We start from the raw sequence: 14,358 nt of genomic DNA on the forward strand, positions 1-14,358 counted from the left end.
TCGTCCACTAGCCTCGTTGACCACATTGTTATAAATTTTAGTGTCTACCCCTTATTTGATATGATTTGATATGAAACAAAGTCTTTATTTACAAGACACTCCAGTGTATCGTTCTTCAATACAAACACACCTTCAGTCAAATGGCTTTGTTCCTCCAAAAAATATGTGTGACAATAGAAATGATTTATAAGCAACTATTAGCTACAGATATTCTACGATGGCGAAACTGTGTTCTTATGAATCATCATGTACAAGTAAATTTAGTAATTCTACCTTGAATGGACATGAATATTCTTGACATATTTCAATCAAGCCAGGAAAGATGTAAACATCGCCACATGAATGCGTTCGAGCGCTTAAAAATTTTATTAACTGTTTTACCTGAAGGAAAAGGCCGTACTGTCTGTATAAATGATCAATTTACTACGACTGTTGTGCGATCAAAATCCGCATTCTCTTGAGTTATTATGATGTATACGTGCAACAATCAGTTTGCTGATTTTCATATAGGATGACAACACCTGCGCTGATACTAACTAAAAAGAAGCCTTTGAAGTTGAGCTGGGTTTAATTAGAAAAAAATCCTTAATTCTACGTGAAAAGATTTGTTTTTCTTTCAAAAAAACTCCTCGTCTTATTTCAAAACGTTTACAATCCCATGATGATAAAATAGTTGAACAACAGATAACGAAATCTACTTCGTCAATATGGCGCAGTAAGATAACGGAACGTAGGAACAATGGCCGCCATGTACGCTAGAGTGTACCTGTGTCTGACCGGCATATTATTCCAGGTAAAAGGTAACGTACAGCTTTATACCTTCCATTTTGGATTACTTTTTAACACAGCTCTCATTATATCTCTCATGATATCTTGCACAAAAGATAATTTGAATAATTTGTGTCGGAATAACGATGAAAATGCACATCTATTTATTTATTACGCCCGCCTTGTATAATATAATGCATGCTAGCAGATCTTATTTATTAAAATTAATTTTGACTACTTTTATTATAATTCTTAGATTGGAATAATAATTTTGTTTTCGCAATTTAAAAATTATTAGCATCAATGTCATACATGTCTTCTGTACAAATAGGTCAGGTTCTTTTCGACTACAGAAACGGCAATGAAGTTACCCTACAATCTAGGCCCACACCCGTACTTATTCCCGGGGGACAAAAATTTCCATTCTTTGGACAGCTCTATAACGCCTTCTACGTAATTATTCTTTTAATTAGTATTTTAAGGAGAGTTTGATATTCATATTAACAAGTGACCCTGTTTCAGTTCATTCATTGAGTGTTTAATTCAGCATCGTTGGTCAACTGGACAAAAATTTATAAGAATTTATCGTTGCTATTGATAACATTTATTTTATCATACAAATGCACTTGAAATTCTTGATATGTGACATGAATAATTTTTTATTTTCATAGTTGAAATTCTTTCTTTGTCAAGGTTTCCAAAGATGGAATAGTTGGATTCAGTCCTGATGCTGAATATGTCACTGGAAAGGTTTACTCCTTTGACCGGGAGAAATTAGCCAACGAACTGGAAGATTATCCATTTATTGCCACATTCCTTTACGGTGGGGTTCCCCTCAACACCCCCTTTCAAAATGGAAATGACATATATGGAGGAAAGATTTATTTTCAAATACTATTGAATTCCACCAGTTCAAGAGACATTGAAAGCATGGGTAGATATATAAACGATGCTTTCATTGGTGTTTACAACTTTACACCATCTTATGCACTTGTGATCACCTGGGTGAATGTAACGGACTTATACCAAATCAGCGTTGCTGGATGCAACGACAAATTAAAAAAATGTCAGGTAGGGTTATATATGTTTTTATACTGATGAGCATTATCACATCGTCTTTGTTTTCTCCAAAATGCCAGAACCCTTAAAAATTTCAACAAGTCTCAACTACAAATATTGTGACAGATAGTTCAATGCATTAAAAAAGATCGTTGTTCAAGTTTATGATAGAAACATTGTACATATTTAACTGTGAAACCCTACTTGCAACCTAACCTGGAGAAACAAGAGGCCTAAGGGCCTTTACGGTCACCTGAGTATAATACAACGCTTTGATGGATCCATAGAAATAGAAGATAAAATAATAGATGAAGATATGTTGTCCCAAAGCAAGAGAAAGAGGATGATTAAGGATCAACAAAACAGTTAGTCTAGAACTTTTGTAATTTTATAACAAATTATAAAATAGATCTACGTTCTTGTCTGTACTTGCCAGCGCTAATTCACTCCCATTTGCCACTATCACTATGCAGACTAAACACAACAAAAGTATTTGACCACATACAGCAAACCCAATACATCCCCTCCCAATTGACCTCTCTTCGACTTTGATGAAATTTAATGTACAAAGATAAGGTTCTCTGACATTTTTTCCCTATAAATTAAAAGTCTACCTGACTATTAAAAACTATACAAGTACTTTTTATTTTGTACATTAAAAAAACCTTGTATTATGAAAATTATTTTATTTACCTGACTTATCAATTACATTATTTACATTGATTAACCATCACAAGTGAAACTCAAAAAAAGGAATAACTTCTCTGAATATTGTATAAATTTTACTACAAAATTCAACCGAGCCTTGCCCAACACTAGAACACTTAAGCCAGTGGACCAGAATTTCAGAAATATGGTAAAAATCCTTTGCTCATTACAACTTTCATTGTACTCTGTTCGACTCCTTGATGCCCAGTAAGTGAGAGGATTTTCAAAGAGTAAATGCAATGCACTATATAATCAATAGAGCCACGTCAGAACCCCTGAGCCAGAGACCATTAAATTCATAGTCTTTGGAAGATGCATCTTTGCTAGTATATTTGCTAAACATCCAGGAGAAGAAGATTTTCAAAGGAATAATGCTTTTTCACTACAAATTAATAAAGCCCACCCTAAAACCAAAACCCCTGACCCGGGGGCTATGATTTTCACGACGTTGGAAGAGGCACCCTTCACAATAACCCTGCACTCAGTCTGCTACATATACAGGGGGAGGGAAGAAGCTTTAAGAATATAATTATGCATTTTCATCGTGTAATCAATAGAACCCAATTCTAACTCCAGAACCCCTGACCCTGGGCCCATGAATTTCACAATTTTAGAAGAGGGCGTAATATTTATTGCAATCACAGTTTGACTACTTAACGTTCAGGAGAAGTGAAGAAGACTTTAAAAGATTTCATTATTTTTTATGCTTTAGCCACACCCCTCAGGTCTCAGGGGACCACGAAATTCCCTTTTTTTTTCTTTTTTTTTTTTAAATTTCTCTTTATCCATGGATGCTATCCGACACTCGACGAACGACCCACAACGCAAGATTACAGACAAAAACAGTTCGCAGTAGGTCATCTTAGTGACTCAAGGGACCTAATAAACAACTACGACTTGAGAAAAATTATTATAAGTATCATAAGTATTATAGGCATTTTATTTACCCAAGATATTAAAAAAAATTATACCAGCACAAAACCTTCCGTGTTAGAAATTAATACATTAAAAATACTTAGATCTATGTTATCGACTCCAGGAAAGAACATAATCATACGTGGTGCATTTAGTTATCTAAGTTTGATTAGAACGTGCATGATTCTTATGTTAGTAATTAGTGACTATATGTACATGTATTGAGATTGCGATTGTAATCTTTGGTATCAACTATAAATAAATAATAAACAACTGAAGAAACATCATTTCACGTTGTTGACCTGATCAACACCCTAAGGAATGTTTTAACAAATTTAAAAATTATATTTTGATTTTAAACTGAATAATGTGTTACCGTTTGCTTTTTAGATACAACACATTGGTAATGTGTTCCAAATCTAAAACAGCTAGCTATGACTTTCCTAGCAAGAGATAAAATTTATTTATTGCCGTTAGTACTGCACATTAAGAAGAGCGTACAGTCACTGAGTGTTTGTCACGTACATTAAAACGTTCATGTGGACTAATGTCTCACAGTTTTGCACTGATGAATGCTGTTGAGATTCTGTCAAATTACTTCTTTGAATAAGCTCCTTGTAATAAATCCGTCTGCTGTTTCCATTTTTAGACAAAAGTAGCATGCTAGAATCCAGACTGCTCCGAGAACATGACGTTTGCACTAATACAACTAAGTCAAATTACTCAACATGATATTTACATTGCCAGTAACGTGATTTTGATTTATATACCTCTATAAGCAAGATTTACAAACGTAAAATATTGTTCCTTTATCCAGCTGCTCATTCTCTACATAGTTTAAGGGAACTACTAGTATTTCTTAAAAATACAAATGGATTGGTTTGAATAATATGTTAAATTTTGCTAAGTATGAAAAAATGTAATTTCTGAACACAAAAGATAGTGCATGTTTATTGATTCCATGGAAATAACATGGAAATCATTCACAAAGTTCGGTCAAGTAAAGGGTTAAGTATTTTACTTTTTAAGACTATTAAGTTTCGTTGAAAAATGTAATTTAAGTAAATCTTGAAATTTGTTTTTTATACGTATCTCACTGACATTATATTTTTCAAACATTAGGGTACACAAGTAACATTGCAACATATACTTGTCATAATTCAAATAACATTTAATGTCTAGTAATTGTCATTTGTTGAATATATGTTCATCACATCATATTCATTTCTGTAAAATACATAATTATCTTTAACTAACTTTAAGAAAAAAAATAAAATTGTTCAGCATTTACCAGTATGTAACTCGTTGAACCGTTCAAAACATGTTTTAAACAGTTGCTCGATTTTTATGGTAAATACGTTTGAAATAAGTTGAACAAGATGTGTTTGTGAAACACTAATGCCCCCGTATGGCAACTTATAGCAAAGGTTAAACTTTCTCAAATGCAAATCAAATATGTTGGTATCCAAAGTAAGGTCTTGTCTCAAGGAATATACCTGTGAAATATGAAAACCCTAGCAGCAACCATTGAATAGATATGGAAAAGGTTCAAGTTTTTTTCAAAAGTTAGTCAAACATCAAGGTCAAATGGTCAAAATTAATGCTGCCCAAGGAAAGGCCTTCTTACAAGAAATATAGAGGTGAAATATGAAAGCCGAAGAGCCAATTGTTCAAAAGTTATGACCAAGGTTAAAGTTTTTCAAAATTAGGTCAAACGTCAAGGTCAAGGGATTATAATTGTTGGTATCCAAAAGAAGGTCTTGTCACAAGGATTACATATGTGAAGTATGAAAGCCCTAGCACCAATGGTTCAAAAGTTAAGGCCAAGGTTAAAGTTTTCAAAAAGTAGGTCAAACTCCAAGGTCAAAGGGTCAAAGTTGTAGGTATCCAAAAGAAGGTCTTATCACAAGAATTAAATATGTGAAGTATGAAAGCCCTAGAACCAGCTGTTGAAAAGTTATCGCCAAGGTTAAAGTTTTTCGAAAGTAGGTCAAACTCCAAGGTCAAAGGGTCAAAGTTGTTGGTATCCAAAGGAAGGTCTTGTCAAAAGGATTACATATGTGAAGTATAAAAGCCTTAGCACGAACCGTTCAAAAGTTATGGTTAAGGTTAAAGTTTTTCAAAAGTAGGTCAAGCGTCAAGGTCAAAGTTGTTGATATCCAAAGGAAGGTCTTGTCCCATGGATTACATATGTTAAGTATGCAAGCCTTAGCACTAGCTGTTGAAAAGTTATGGCCAATGTTAAAGTTTTTCAAAAGTAGGTCACACTCCAAGGTCAAGGTCAAAGGGTCAAAGTTGGTGGTATCCAAAGGAAGGTCTTGTCCCAAGGATTACATTTGTGAAGTAAGAAAGCCCTAGCTTCAATTGTTCAAAAGTTATGGCCAAGGTTAAAATTGGGTAAAATTTTGCAAAACTAGGTCAAACTGCAAGGTCAAAAGGTCAAATATGGTGGTACCCAAAGAAAGATTTTGTCTAGGGATGTCAAATTTGTCAATAATTCATATTCGAAAATTCAATGAAAGTATTCGAATATATTCGAATATTCGATAAAATAAATAAAATCTGTTTTATCTTATATATGCATCATCCTACTTTCATGAAAGGTTTAGCGTAGGTATACTTATATTGGAAATAAAATTGTATGAAGACTTTTTTAGGTGTACAATAAGAAATTCCATTTGATGTTTGTCAATGTTTGAAAAAAATAATTGATTTAAATGTAGAAAAGTATAATTTTAACAAATAAAACGTGTATTTATAGTAGCTCCAACTGAGGAACCAGTCGTCTTACAAAAGGCAAGATAGTCGTAACTGTATACTTTTCAGATTTCAATACGTGTAATAACTGCCTGATAAGAGATATGATTATAATCTTTGATACAATTTATTCTGAAATTAAGCCCTTTGCAATATTAATTACAGATTAATTCTATCGGACATTCATTCAATGATCAAATAATTTTATTTTGGTAAGTATACTCTTCATGCCTTTTAGACATTCTTAGATTTCATTTATTGTCCTCGATTCTAGATCCGATCGTATCTAACTAATGAAAACTATGAAAGTACGTTTTGTATTATACATAAAGCATTATTGTACAATTCTTTAACACCTTACTCAAAACAAAATACATGTTATTTAGTAGATTTATAAGCCAAGAAAGAAGTGAAAGAAATCAGGCGATCGAAATTGATCGCTAGTAAAATTAAACTGGGATAATTCCAGCACTTTCTAATCAAAATTTATTAATCACAGTACTTCTTTTTATGAAATCTGAAAAACACCGAATATTCGAATCTTAAATTCATATTCGAATATCAACTCATCGAATGAATATTCGAATGTTCGAATATTCGTTGCCATCCCTAGTTTTGTCACAAGAAATACACATGTGAAATATGAAAGCCATAGCTTTAACCAATCAAAAGTTATGGGCAATGTTATAGTTTTTGCGGACAAACAGACAGACAGACAGACAGATGGACGGACAGGGCAAAAACTATTTACCCCGAATCTCCGATACGGGGGCATAAAAATCTATACAGTAGAATCAACATTGTTCTTGGCGAACAATATTCATTGATTTCATGGTTTACCCTTACCCACGAGTTACATTCTCAGGAGGATATAACTTTGTCAGCGTACATGTTCATTGAATAGTTTGCATGAAAAGGTTAACCACGAACCAAGCAGTAAAACTTTGGTTGCCCACGTACATTGACCCCTAGAATCACGGTAATGCGATTCCTCAGTACTTGTTTACTGTAAATGAAGTATATACATTAATTATAGAAGTGTCAGTGTCTAAGGTGAATGGTCTCTTTGTAGAAAAACACATTTCAGGCAGTTTTGCTGTCGGATGGGAAAAAAAGTTTTGCCATATTTAACTACCAACAGACCGAAATAACAACAAACCCTTCGTACCAGGTATTTCACAAAAGTAGATTATTACCAATAAACAGAATGAAGCTTAGTATTAACCGTATATTTAGTAAAGACTAAAGAAGATCAAACTGCATAAGAAGATCAAACTATTTCAGGCTGGTTTTAATGCTGGGAATGGGAGGGGTTGGAGTGAGGCCATGCCAAGCTCCAAACTTCAGAATGCTGCAGCACTACAGGGTAGCAACATAACTGGACGTTACCTATATAAAATTGATCAGGAGCGGATCCTCACAGGTGGATGTAATGGTCAAAGGGAATTAAGTCCCAATGGTGAGGAAGAGTACATGGGCATAAATATTTATTTGAATATTGATATGATTTAAATGGTAAAGTGACTTTCAGAAATAATAATAGGAAAATTCATAAAATGAATTTACCTTAATAGGTCCAAAGTAAAAATATATTTCTTTACATTTTTATCAAACAAATTTTCTTCTAGTCTACTTTCCTGTCCACATTTGCCGTGGCAATATATCAAACTTACAAAGCAAGCATGCGTTACGAGTACAAATACATGTATTTAAGACAGCTGTTCACATGTTCTTGCAAAACTAGTTATGGTTATTCAACATGAAAAGTGTTAGCAAACTGTGACTTTTTCAGGTCGATTGCAAGTGACTCCGGGTTTTGCCGGAATGTTGGGAGGTGAAATGCTAGAGGTTTCTGGACCATGTTTAAGACGAGAGGATAGGATATTTCTTCGTTTTGGAACAGAAAGTGCCTATTCTGAGTGTTCTATGATTAACACCATGAAAGCAAGATGTTCTGTCCCGATGTTGTTAGAGAGAGGTGAAGTTAACGTAGCCTTGTCATTGGACGAAAAGGCAAACTTTTACTACGACACCGATATAACAATAGGTCAGTGATATTGTAAAATATTCAGTCCTGTCACTTTAAAAAACAATAAATGTTGATCATATCTTAAACAAAATATTCTTTCATTATTGAAATATAGTTCATCCAAGTAGAATGCCGAAAGAAACGAAAGTCAAACTTCATGACAATGGACCCGGACAGAGATGGAACGAGACTTACGCCACAACTCTAGCGCTGAGTTGGGATCCGAACCTTCTTTCTACCGATCCCAACGCCATAGTAGATATTAATTTTGTGGGTTTTATCGAAAACAAAATTACATTCCAGGTAATTTAAAAAGTACTTCCATCATTTTACTTTGATATTATTTTAACATCACTTGGAACATGTAGGACAAATTTGGTTGCTTTTTCCTTATTAAAAGTAAAGATTTTTATTATATGATTATTCAGGCTGGATGGAATAAGCGAATTACCTTGAATCATCGTGATGTACGTGTAGGTGAGAGAACTTTTATGTTTAATGCTACAGACGTGTTTTGTGATGCGGAGTGTGCCAGATGTGAAGTAGGAGTGGTAGAGGTGACCCTGAGAGACAAATCTATGGCTGCTGAGAGAAGGTAAGGCAGCTTTATATGCTAACTTAAGTTCTTTGTTATTATAAAACATTTGATTGTAACCTATGAACCATTTTACACTAATAAAGCAAGACTCTGACATGGTCATTATGTAAATTCTTTTTGCTCAGAGTAATGTTCAGTGGTGTTGTTCCCATGGGATGGATAGTCAACACTAAAATGTTGTCGATGTATGGAAGTAATTGGCAACACACTAAATGCGTGGCGTGGTACAACGAAGATCGGAAGGACATGAGGTGGTTAGAAAACCTTGAGTATTGTCCATGTAACTTACAACTGGCTCTTGCAGACTTCGGTAGATGGCAGACAGATGTCGGCTGTAATCTCTACAGCAATGACCCTCATAAGTGTCGATTTCATCTAGGCGCGGTGCACTGTGTTCGAGCAGTCCAACCCACACGGTAGCCTCTACATGTTTGCTTCATAAAACACATTAACAATATCATCCCAGTTCGTTTCTTTCACATTTTGAAAATCTTTGTGTCTTTTTGGTCTTCCATTTGGTAATTTTCTTACTGTTAGCAAGTATAGTAATTATAACGTACACATCATGGTATTGTCGATTTGTTCCGATCCATAGTAATCTTTTCAACAGTAAATGAAAGATCAATACTCATTTTGTTATCTAGTCATTTAATATTTGAACGATTTGTCTTCAGACAAGAGGGTGCTGGAAATCAGTGTTGCTATGGACATAATGGACAACTCCGCTTTGCTGCTGATACCTTCCAAGGAAGTACACCGGACAGAAGCCATGATTGGGGAGCGGCACCATACGTTAAACCCGGCTTCGTACCATCTCTGTCTCACTGGATTCAGGACGTGGTCACATTCTATTATTGCTGTCTTTGGACAGATTACCAAGATTGTGATTACTATATGGACCAACGAGGAACGCGAGATTGTTCGGGCTACTCTCCCCCTAATCAAGGTGTGAATGATCACTCAATGTAAAAAGTGTTTTTTAAGGAATATCCAAAGTTTGAACGCAGTTACCATCAATAACTAATACATTGATCGTTTTAGCAATGGTGTTTGGACAATCTAATGTGAGGACATTTGATGGTCAGAAGTACCACGTGTGTGGGGAAGGGGACTTTGTGCTGCTAAATTCCACTGATGTGAAGATAGTTGGGCGATTTCAAAAGTCACCATTCAACCGTATGTCTAGTTTAAATTTTTCAGACTTCTTTGACTTTGGAAAATGAGATTGAACCTTGCATAACAAATGAAAATTTTAAATCTTTAGCTCAGAATACCAAGTCTGTCATTTTAACTGCTGTTGGTGTCCAGGCTAGAAATGAAGTAGTGGAAATCAAGCTGAAAGGTCCGGAAGTAGATAGGAGTATACGGACATTAGATGTTCTTGTTAATGGAGAATTTCATTATTTTGATCAAGGCCCTCAACGATGGAAGGACTTCAAAGGTGAAAAAAAAATGATATTGATTCAAAGTTTTGATGATTGATGTCTCATTGTTTGTAAATGCAGTTTATTCAATGATAATACTGTATTTCTTACTTAATATTCAGAAACTGCTGTTGTGAACAGCGATGACCTCTCCAATACTAAGGAATCTAACTTCACTATTATTGTGAAAAACGGCGTAGGGATACAGGTGGCGGAGGAGAACGACATGCTTAGCCTTATTGTAATGATCCCTCCGCAAGTAAGACTCGGAATGACATCATTACAATTTTTCATGATTCCCAACAGAGAATTTAAAACTTGTGATTTATGATATCTTTCCATATACATGTAGTACATGAAAATCTGATATATATAGAGTCGTGTCTGGATTTAGTATGTTCAAACTTCCTGGTTTATAGTTAATTGTTTGAATTAAATCTTATTCAAAAAGAAACAGCCAACCTGTTTTTGTTTAATTATTTGATATGTGTTTCCATAAATAGCTATATCTTCGATGAATTTTATTTTTCCCTGAGTTGTCATTAGAAGCTTTTTGGATTTTTTTCCTTTTGTAGTTCAATAGCAGCGGTTTGCTTGGTTCCTGGAATAATAATATAAATGATGAATTCACTCCAGCAAAGGGTGGATCTCTGCCAATGAATGCCTCTCCAACCCAGATTTATGAGCAATTTATATTAAGTTGTAAGTATATCATAATTTTATTACATAATTTTATCACCCACCTTGAATTGATTTGTGAATGATTCTCTTCAAATTTTCACTTGTTGATCTATAGTAGGCAAATTGACTTGGAAAAAAAATATAATCATCTTTACTTTTATTACAGGGGCCATAGAAAGGAAAAGCTCTTTCATTCCTTTCCCAGTCTTTGCCAAGAACATTTCCCTCTGTACTCCGACGTCTGACCAACAGCCATCTTGTCTCTCAGATTCCGCATGCAACTATGACTTATGGAGCACAGGAAACACAACGTTGGCTCAGAGATCTTTGAAATTTTCACAGAGGTTCCAGGAACTTCAAACCGAACTCAAACCAGGCAAGAAATAAAACTTTAGAAATAGATAATTATTCAACCTTAGTTTTACATTTCAACATTGGTTTTACCTCTTTTAAGATAAAGTTCAAAGATGTTCTAGCGTTTTTAAATAACCGTAGTATTAGGATATTTACTAGACTGGTGCTAAGGTGACACTTAATATCTCATTCAATCGGTTAGTGAAACAACTTCACTGCAAGATCCTTTACAGTAAAAATACTCATATACACCATTTTACATCTAGGTCTGCTCCTAACTTTTTACTTAATTTTCATTTGTCAGTACTGGGAGAGTGCTGAAGAGCACGTCTGCCTCACTGCATTTACATGTACTGTTTCTTTCCAGTTCGTTCCTGTGGTTTGCTGAATGTTCCACGCAGTATAAAGGACAATTATAACTACAGTCTCGGGAGCACTGTCACAATACAAAGCTGTAGGATAGGACGCTTTACAGGGAGATCACAGTACACGTGTACTGATAAAGGTGACGGCTCACAGGAGTGGACTCCTCCCATAACTGGATCTTGCCAAGGTATGGAGCAATTTGCTTTTCCTTTTTGTGTTCCCTGCACAGCAAAGCAAAACTTAGAAAAATAATTTGTAAAGCGTTCTCCTGTCTGTCATGCACTGCATCTATTGAACTATAAGAGAAAGGGAATCGATGTTTTGGACGTTTTACATTTTTTTTAAAATGTCGGACGTACTGAACTTGATTTGGGTTCTGAATTGCTTTTCAAAATTGTTCCGTAATGTCAATATACTTTATATCTCTTTGATCATGAGAGGTATGACTGAGCATGTGCACTGATGTCATAAGATTTTCTATTAGAAAAAAATACCCAAATTACTGATTCTATGACCTTGAACTTGACCTCTGGCAATCTTTATTTTGAAAAAAAAAAATGCAATATCTTCGAAATGTTATATAATGTTAAGAAAATGTTATTTGGATATCTTCATTTGTTTAATAAACTTTATTTCATTTTAATTATTTAAATTTTTGACAACAGTTGCTTCGGCAGATGAAGGATTAAATGAGGGAGCGATAGCAGGAATTGTTATAGCTGTTTTACTGGTCATTTTGATAGTGGTAGTGATTGCGTTTGTATGCTTCAAGAGACAAAGATCTTCCTCAAACAACAAAACTACTAAAAGGTAAATTCATGAAAAATCATAGGTAATACATGTAAGTTGAATATACCTTATCTATGCTTATTGTTCGGAGAAAAATTGAGGAAGTTTTGTATTCCCATACAGTCCCCAAATTTAATTTTGTGGCATGGTTTGTTAATTTGTTTGTATGATCAAAACCAGATAATATGATATGCAAGTCCATTTTATTTTATTACTCCTAAATATTTTAATATTGTGAATTTAAAAAATAAGTGTACATGTATGATTTATGTACATTGTTACAAAGTAAATATTTATGCAAATCATGCCGTCACAGAAATTCTTGAAAATAGTGTACATACGAATAAAACAAGAAATTTACACAGTTATAAATAAAACTATTATAAATACTATTCTGATATTCAAATTTCACAGTGCAATAAGTTAACAATATAACAAGTACTTAGATTTAGAAAAGGTTGGCGAGAAGTGCTGCCAATGCCGTCTCATAACAAAACATAACATACTAGTAACATAGCAAATTATTCTCTCTTTTTTCACTTCAGAGAGAGCGATGAGATGCCAGCTGGGTAAGATTTAAATTACTTTAGTATTCAACGTCTTTTAATTTAAATACTTTCGTGTAGTCTACGAGTACTGTAATTTAAAAACACCGTAGAATCTCCTGGGGTGGTGGGGATATAACAGCTCTTTAGTTAGAGAGAATTATAATATCATACTATTATAATAAAATTGAATTTCTCTTTCTGTTTATACAGGAAAGACATTTTGTATAAGGAAGATGATGACCCACGATATTCTTCTGCTCAACCTCCGATGGGACAAAAGAAACACATAAGTGAAGAAAGTGTTTGAGAAATTTTGAACCGCTGTGGACGATGGCCACACAGGGTTATCTGCAATAATTGTACCCAAACAAAACTGCCTCAATATATGAACAAGACAAACACCTACATGTATAATATATCTTGCAAAGAAAGGTGTACTTATGGACACTGAACAACGGCCATCTCTGCTGATTCTTTGTTTCCAGACTTCCTCTCATAATAAATGTGCATTTTATACACTGCATGTATGAATGTTCAAGCAAAACGGTGTAAAAGATGCGAATATATGGTTTGATATTCCTTATTTACGATGTGCATGTTCAGGTATATGTATTTGATATTCTAGCATTAATTGGTATTACTTTTTCATTATATTTGCTGTTCATGCATATTATTCCTCTTTGCTGAACATTCCCAGTGATAAATGTTGCGTGTGTGTTCATTCATAATCATGAAACAACTACTTCTTCTGTGCCATTTCCCATACTGTCTCATTTATTTCATATCCCAATAGAATACTAGAGTTTTTTTTATAAGCATTTATATCGACACATCTCTGAAATACTGTTTTCAGCTGTCATGTATAATAATGTCTTCATTACATTTGAGAAGACTTAAAAATATTGTTGCAGCATTCAAAAGATTTTTTTTATTACAATTTGTAACATACAACTATTTTTACATGTAAATAAATATTCTTTTTTATTTGGATTCATCTGTTCAGTCTTTGTAATATTTGTTGACTTATATATATATATTTATATATATATATATATATATATATATAGTTTATATATATATATATATATATATATATATATATATATATATATATATACGAGGGTTGTTAAAAAAGTTCGCGGACACATTGATTTACGGAAAATCTATTGTGTACTGTGAAGTATGACTTATGTCTGATTAAATTCCTATCTTTTGTTTAATAGTATGTAAAAAATCAGGTCCATTAAGTAGGGTATTGAGGTATCGATGGAGTTGATCATTAAAAATGTTAATCCTTCCATTCTTAAAAAGCTACTACCATTTGAAGTCCTTTGTACATGTAGGCAATTTTCAGCAACATCT

The 14,358-nt window shown here is 33.8% G+C and overlaps 1 protein-coding gene across 1 annotated transcript; it reads left to right on the forward strand.

The window, feature by feature from the left end:
* The first annotated feature begins 559 nt into the window (after positions 1-559).
* LOC133197305 (sushi domain-containing protein 2-like) lies at positions 560-13,946 on the forward strand. The gene is made up of 19 exons (XM_061333264.1): positions 560-800; positions 1,100-1,221; positions 1,462-1,839; positions 7,280-7,378; positions 7,492-7,666; positions 8,000-8,254; positions 8,352-8,539; positions 8,665-8,831; positions 8,960-9,250; positions 9,509-9,780; positions 9,876-10,010; positions 10,099-10,275; positions 10,381-10,517; positions 10,834-10,960; positions 11,106-11,315; positions 11,661-11,846; positions 12,325-12,469; positions 12,994-13,017; positions 13,207-13,946. The coding sequence occupies exons 1-19, from the start codon at positions 740-742 to the stop codon at positions 13,301-13,303; spliced, it is 3,246 nt and encodes a 1,081-aa protein (XP_061189248.1). The 5' UTR covers positions 560-739; the 3' UTR covers positions 13,304-13,946.
* The last annotated feature ends 412 nt before the right edge of the window (positions 13,947-14,358 follow it).

Source organism: Saccostrea echinata, unplaced genomic scaffold (genome assembly GCF_033153115.1).
Source record: "Saccostrea echinata isolate AGI-Se365-2 ecotype Australia unplaced genomic scaffold, CSIRO_AGI_Sech_v1 ptg000030l, whole genome shotgun sequence".
In the NCBI taxonomy this organism is placed as follows: domain Eukaryota; kingdom Metazoa; phylum Mollusca; class Bivalvia; order Ostreida; family Ostreidae; genus Saccostrea; species Saccostrea echinata.

What these genes read in the sequence shown, in the direction of transcription:
- LOC133197305 (XM_061333264.1), top strand. Translation starts at nt 740, where the DNA reads ATGGCCGCCATGTACGCTAGAGTGTACCTGTGTCTGACCGGCATATTA. An exon ending in CATATTATTCCAGGTAAAAG is followed by an intron (nt 801 to 1,099) that starts GTAACGTACAGC and finishes CTGTACAAATAG; the next exon opens with GTCAGGTTCTTTTCGACTAC. An exon ending in CTACTCTCCCCCTAATCAAG is followed by an intron (nt 9,781 to 9,875) that starts GTGTGAATGATC and finishes TGATCGTTTTAG; the next exon opens with CAATGGTGTTTGGACAATCT.